Source organism: Coregonus clupeaformis, chromosome 26 (assembly GCF_020615455.1).
Source record: "Coregonus clupeaformis isolate EN_2021a chromosome 26, ASM2061545v1, whole genome shotgun sequence".
Lineage (NCBI taxonomy): Eukaryota > Metazoa > Chordata > Actinopteri > Salmoniformes > Salmonidae > Coregonus > Coregonus clupeaformis.
In genome coordinates, this window is record NC_059217.1 from 24,470,415 (window position 1) to 24,477,488 (window position 7,074).

At 40.0% G+C, this 7,074-nt stretch overlaps 1 protein-coding gene across 10 annotated transcripts in view; it reads left to right on the forward strand.

Annotated features, from left to right (window-relative positions):
- LOC121540247 (ELAV-like protein 4) overlaps positions 1-6,448 on the forward strand; it is a 91,168-nt gene extending 84,720 nt beyond the window's left edge. For 9 of the 10 annotated variants that reach the window (XM_041848967.1, XM_041848970.2, XM_041848969.1 and 6 more), the window contains one exon: positions 2,497-6,448. In XM_041848967.1, coding sequence (XP_041704901.1) covers positions 2,497-2,824 — 328 coding nt within the window. In that variant the 3' untranslated portion in view covers positions 2,825-6,448. The remainder of the gene's footprint in view (positions 1-2,496) is intronic. The other variant, XM_041848975.2, reaches the window with a different exon arrangement.
- Positions 6,449-7,074: the final 626 nt, after the last annotated feature.

The window sequence follows — 7,074 nt, forward strand, 5'->3', positions numbered from 1 at the left end:
CCCGTGGAGGGTTCCGTGTTGTCGGGATCTATTGTCCCAGATGCATAGGAGAGTTTGGCACCCACGACCTTAGATATGGAATCTGTGGGTTTGGCCTCTGAAAGGTTGAATTTGACGGCTAGGGGTTTACACTCAAATGTGATTACGACTAAACAGTTGGCGCATGCGCCCGCTACAACAACAAAAACAATTCTAAAAGCTTTAACAAGAGCAAGGTATTTTGTTTAATTTGAAAACAGCATAACATTTTGTAAAAGCTGAATATTTCGGTCATCAATCCATATACAGTAAGTGGTGCGCATTTGAGGGTTTGGTTTCAGTGTAAAAGAGTTTCTCCTTTTCAGAGCTCTTTGGTGGACATTTTGATGTTCCCGCAAGAGCTTTTTGAGCAGGGCATTTCTTTTTCCACATTGAAGGTTTATATGGTAGCCATTTTGGCATGTCCTGTAGGAATTGATGGCTCTACCCCGGGGTCTCAACCTCTGGTGGTGCGGTTCCTGAAAGGTGTGCGTCGGCTCAGACCAGTGTCTAAGCCTATGGCACCGACCTGGGACCAGGCATTGGGCTTTTTCAGAGGAATGACGATTGGTAATGTCTGTGCTGCAGCGAGTTTGGGTTCCCCACATAACTTTGTGAGGTTTTATCGCTTGGATGTAACAGTGTGGCTCATAGTGTTCTTATGGCTGGGTCTGGGAGTGGGCGCAGGTTGTGCATTTATCACAGTTACCTGTGGGTTTGAGCCTTGGGCTGCCGTGTTTCATCGCATCTGGTCGATGCTATGCAGCGCGCGTGTGCTCTTTACCAAGTCAAGACAGGTGTTCTGTTGTTTTGGACCGTTTCTTGTACGAGTTCTGACATTTCAGGTTCGCAAGGTACGTATTGTTCTTGGAAACATGGGGTCTATGGACTTGGGCTGCAGTGGTAGCGTGTCAGTGGGCATAGCCAAGTTGCAGCAGGTTCTGTTTCCCTATATGGGGTCTGACAGTTCAGGCCTTAGGGGAAAAGGTGGCTTCTGTAACCCCTTTTTGGAGCTGGTGGAACCTGTCTGTGCTTGGGCTGCTGTGGGCCTCCTAGTTTGGTACCCTCTGAGCCGGCTTGGGGCGTGATTTTATGTCCCCATAGTATGTTATACCAAGTGACCGACTGAAAGGGAGTGTACAGTTATGAATATAACTACTGTTCCCTGAAGGAGGGAGTGAGGTATAACATATTTTGGCCCAGGGGGTTTGGGCGTGGTTTCAGTTTTCAGGTGAGTATGATTGGTCGTTGACTGTCCATAGTATGTTATACCTCGTTCCCGCCTTCAGGGAACAGTAGTTATATTCATAACTGTACGTTTTAAGACCTCTAGTCAAGGGAAGACTTGCTGTTAAAAATATACATTTTACACAGGGTGATAGAGTGGCTGTAATGAGACACAAACAATAACCAAAAAGCATATTGTGTTGACAAAGATGTTAAAGCTCATGTAGTACTGATTCTTGCCGATACTTAGAGGCTCTGGGGTCTGAGCAAGACTATTGATCACTGTCATCCTCATCCACCCCAAAACAGATGACTGCAGTGTTGGTGGATGGAATACACTTGTTCGTAATGCTACTGGTACTGGGCTGTAAAGTGCTTCCATTTTCCATTTAGTTTGCTCCTTCCTTAATAAGGGGGAGGCTTCTCTGACACAGCTGCAGTAAAGCGGAAATCTCAATTAAAGCATACCCAATAATGCTTATAGTCATTCCTACAGAGGTGGCATAAGAAATGAACCTTTTATCCAATTTACCTTTTATTTAAAGTGATAATTTCCTTTAAGCGGAAAGGCAATAAGTGAAGTCAACTGAGCATTCAAATCTCTGTATCGCAAAAAGGGAGAAGATTACAGGACGAATAAGAGCAGATTTACTTGGTTGCATACTCAATATCGATGAATTTCCAAATGTTTTAAGTCAGCAAGTTCCTGCAATTTAGTTCCCAATAGAGGCACTCAGGAAGACAGAAGGAGAAAAGCTTCCGCTGTGCCTCCCTCCCTCGGATGCTGCTGCTGGAGCCATTTCCCAGCAGGCCCCCACAGAGCAGTCAGCCTTGAGAAGAAGCGCTCAGTCAATATGGAGGAGCGATAGAAGGGAGATAGTCTAGCAGGAGGATACAGTACACAGACAGACATACCCATAGTGCATCGTGCACTGGATAGCACTGGTAATAATCCATGTTGGATGGATAGGAATGCTAGAGCTGTTTGGTTGGTACTGTATGTACTGAGGGCTGGTTGGAGCTAGTTATAAAGACTTAAAACCAATACAGTAGATGCTTGGGATTGCAGAGTTTGGTTTCACTTTGGGAACTTGAGTGTATTGGGAAATGGCCTGTCCTACAAGCTCAGAGCTTGTAAATCCATGCACACGCAGTAGGTTTCCAATTTATCTCAATTTGACATTTGTTTCACTTAACATTGTGCTCTTTCTCTCCCTCCCTCTCTCTCTCCCTGTCTATCTTGTGGTGCAGGTTTTCTCCCATCACCATTGACAGCATGACTAGCCTGGTGGGCATGAACATCCCTGGCCACACAGGCACTGGCTGGTGCATCTTTGTCTACAACCTGTCTCCAGACTCTGACGAGAGCGTCCTGTGGCAGCTGTTCGGGCCCTTCGGAGCAGTCAACAACGTCAAGGTCATCCGCGACTTCAACACTAACAAGTGCAAGGGCTTCGGCTTCGTCACCATGACGAACTACGACGAGGCAGCCATGGCCATCGCCAGTCTCAATGGGTACCGGTTGGGCGACCGCGTCTTGCAAGTCTCGTTCAAGACCAACAAGACCCACAAGTCCTGAACCCTTCCTCACTCCAAATCCCCTGTCACCACCACCACCCTTATAGTCGCCCAACACAGCAACTCTCCAACAGGAACACAGCAAACAAACAAACAAAAAAGAACTAGAAACGGCTTATAATATAGCTTTGGACCTATAAGCCAATGTTGCCTAAGTATTACAAAATGAAAGATAAAAATATCCATGATTTGGGAACCTCTGTGATAATACAGGATTCCTGTTGTATATCCTTTCTGTTCTTGTGGTTGTTAAATTATTTTCTCTTCTATGTAAACAGTAGCAAAACCAGTCCCCTTATTTCAAAGAAGAGAATATCCTTTTTAGATTGAACTTTCTTGGTCTTGATTCAGGATTTCTTTCTTTTTAAAATCCGGATCCACTGTCGTTAGAATTAGGTCTCCCTGACAGAAGAAGGGAGGGGGCTCTTTTTTAAATTGGTGACCATTCATTCATTTTTTGTGTATATTTAAAAACCCCTATAAATTCTAAGGGATTACACAATCCTGTTTTCTCTGATGCAGAAAAAAAGTATATTAAAAAAATGTTTTGTATTGCAAACAAAACATGTCTTTCCTCACTGGGGTTTGGGAGATCGGGAGAGGGAGGGGATGGGTTAGCATTCCTGGTGACACGTTAAGTGATTTAAAAAACACTATTGCCAAAGAGAAAATCTCTTTGCTTGAAAATGCGTTTAGAAAAATAAAAAATAAAGAGAAGAAAATCTATTTTTATAATATGATAATTAAAATAATAATTATTGAAGAATTTTTACAAGAATCTGGATTTGAAAAAAATAGAAAAATATTTTGACTGGCTAATTAGAGGGTGGGGGGAGGGATGTGCGCCACCTTGTCTTGTTCGTTCTGCTGTGGTACTTTTTAGGATCAAAGGTTGTTTGTAGGAGAAATGGATTGGTGAGGATTTTGTAGATGGAAGGTTTTGTCAAGGGATGCAAATTGAGGCAGGTGATATTCGTAATTTTTCATAGTGCTTAATTATTCAACAGCGATACCCAAAAGGGAAGGGAAAGAGGCCTTTCAAGGCCTAACCATCCTCACAGTCCAGAGCCCAAAGCAAGAAGCATTGTCCACTTGTTTTATTTTTGTCATCAGTCTATGGGATATCAGTAATGAATATATACACATCTATCCATTTAGAAAACATACATTATCTATTGTTTTCTTTGCTATCATTTTGTGGACTTTGAAAATAACGTCCTTTAGCGATCAACAGTAGGTGCTATATTACATGATTCACATATCTTAAATATCCAAGTTTGTTGTTCTGTGTTGTTTAGAGGAAAAAACTACTTTGATGTTGACATTGAATTGAGCTGCTGTTCTTTTTTATTTTTATTGTTGGCCCCCATCTGGTTAGACTATTCCTTGCTGAAAAACCAGATGACGGACTTTGGGCCGTGTAAGAATCACTTAACGAGTTTTCTTTGACTTGCTGACTTTTAGGTTACTTGCTGAGTGTGAAGCATTGTCAAAATTCTATAATAATTAGCTAGTTCTGTTAGTCTAGATATTTGTTTCCTCAAAGGATCTATTACAACTGTGTCTTTATTTGTTGTGTACAAATAGATAATATATAGTCTACATTTGTTTTACAATATCTATATCTATATGAGTTGTCACTGTTTTTTGTTTTAGCTTGTCTTTTTCATATGACAACTTTATGAAGTGATGGTTCAGTTACTTAGAAAACTAGTGAGGAATCCTGTTTAATATGTTGTCATGTCGCTTGTGGGAAGAAAAAAAACATTTTGGATTACATTTTTGTTAACTACCGCGGCAAAAGAAATTGAACAAAAGCTTAGAAAATAACTTATTTATTCATTTATTTATTTATTGTTTCATTGCTTCAACTATTTATTTATTTATTTATTTATTTGTATTGATTATTTATTTATATTTGTATTTATTTGTTCCGTCTGTGTATTTGCGTGATTCTGGTACAGGGAGGGGGGACGTTTCTGAGCAAAAGGGAACCAAGCGACTAGGGGAGAGGCTCTTCCGTTAGTCCACTGCACTGAGAACTTTTAGTATGTTTGTGCTTTGTACCGATATATCAGAATTACAGTATAAAAAATCAAAAAGTTGAAAACTAAAAAAAATGTCAAGAGGGTTGGTGACGCTCTTCCCTTATTACTAGAAACAGTTACTCGCTATGCATAACCTAGTTGATAGTTAAATTTGCTATTGCTTTTTTCTTGTCTTGTTAAAATCTTTTTCAATACAGTTTAGTCTTAATAGAATGTTATAACAGTTGTTCTGGTTCAATATAACCTGTGATAAGTTTGTGTCGTTTTAAAGCCACTCCGCACCCTCCCTCCACACTACCGCTTTGTGATGAAACTTTATGCAAAAATGTGGGTCTGAAGCATAGTTTTCAGTTTTCAAACATTTTATAACATCCAATTTTGGAGGCTCGGGCACATGAATTTGATGAGCAAATATATGTCCATTGTATTTGAGGGTCATTCATTGTACTGGAGTAATCAGTCAACTCACCTAAGAGTGAAACTTATTTTTAGAGAATCATCATGTTTGAAAATGACATAAGAACATCTCTTTAAAGAGATCTTGAGCATTGCACACTAACTGTACTTATGGCAGTTGTTGCAATTTAAAAAGACTGAAGGTATTTCATGGATTGTACCCATTCTATATTTTATATACTATAATATTATATATATTTTGAAAGGTAACGGTAGGGAATGGTTCCAGAAGTACTGAATTGGATTTTGTTGAGCCAGAAAACATGAGGTGTAGGGAAATTGTAAACACTGACATGCATATACATACTCTCTCATAACTACGTCTTAGGCAGCCCATCTGACATCATCCAACCACTATAAGGTTCTGACCTCAGAACGCCAACGGACCCCTTTTCATGCTCCAGAGCTGTTGGGAGCTTGAATTATGCAACAACCCCAGTAGAATGTCGTTCTGATGTGTGAACATATTTCCTATGTCTTTTGAACTCTTATGATGTGTGCCTGTGTTTCGTCTAGACCCTCTTGTGCGTCTGTGTGTTCATGCGTGTGAGTGTGTTAGTGAAAACGTTTCTGTGTGTGTGTGTGTGTTTGTAAGGGTGTTTGAAACATGGGGCTGTGTCATCTCGGTCTATGTCCAACCCCTATGGCTCACACCATCCCCTGTAGCGCCTTATAGTGGCAGCCTGCCAATAGGAAATCAACAGCCAGTAGTGTAGGAGGGAAGGTAAAGAGAGGAACAAGGCTCTTGTTATTTTTCATTTTCTCCTGAAATGTGTTTGTTTACTATCTGAAAATCTATTATCTATCTTTAAAGACAAAAAAATAAGAAAAAAGTTCACAGGGCCTTACTGGTCTCTCTTACTTATGCTATCACTTATCAATTATCGATTATTGATTATTGTTATTATTATTATTATTATTGCTGTTATTCTTAGTATTCTTATTCTTAATCCAATTACTGCGATGAATGACTTCATGTTATCCTTGCTAGTTTAGGTAATTTCTGAAACTGGAAACAAAATAAAAATCTTGCTGTAAATGTTTTTTTTTTCTCATAAAACTGTTGTGTTTGAATTATTTGTACTTTTGAATGTTGGGACAATAAAATGAGGTGTTGAAGAGCTTTGTTGTTTCTTCTCGTTAATGGCGTTATTACATTATCAATTGCACACTCACCTTTTAGAAGCAGAATAATGGACGATTAGAAGCTAGATCCTGCAGATCCAGAGTGATGTATGTAAAGCTTCACATAACTGCTGCCTTGGTAATACTAAATATATATGTCAATAAATCAAATCAAATCAAATCAAATTTTATTGGCCACATGCGCTGAATACAACAGGTGCAGACATTACAGTGAAATGCTTACTTACAGCCCTTAACCAACAGTGCATTTATTTTTTACAAAAAAGTAAAAATAAAACAACAACAAAAAAAGTGTTGAGAAGAAAAGAGCAGAAGTAAAATAAAATAACAGTAGGGAGGCTATATATACAGGGGGGTACCGGTGCAGAGTCAATGTGCGGGGGCACCGGCTAGTTGAAGTAATATGTACATGTGGGTAGAGTTAAAGTGACTATGCATAAGTAATTAACAGAGTAGCAGCAGCGTAAAAGGATGGGGTGGGGGGGCAGTGCAAATAGTCCGGGTAGCCATGATTAGCTGTTCAGGAGTCTTATGGCTTGGGGGTAGAAGCTGTTGAGAAGTCTTTTGGACCTAGACTTGGCACTCCGGTACCGCTTGCCGT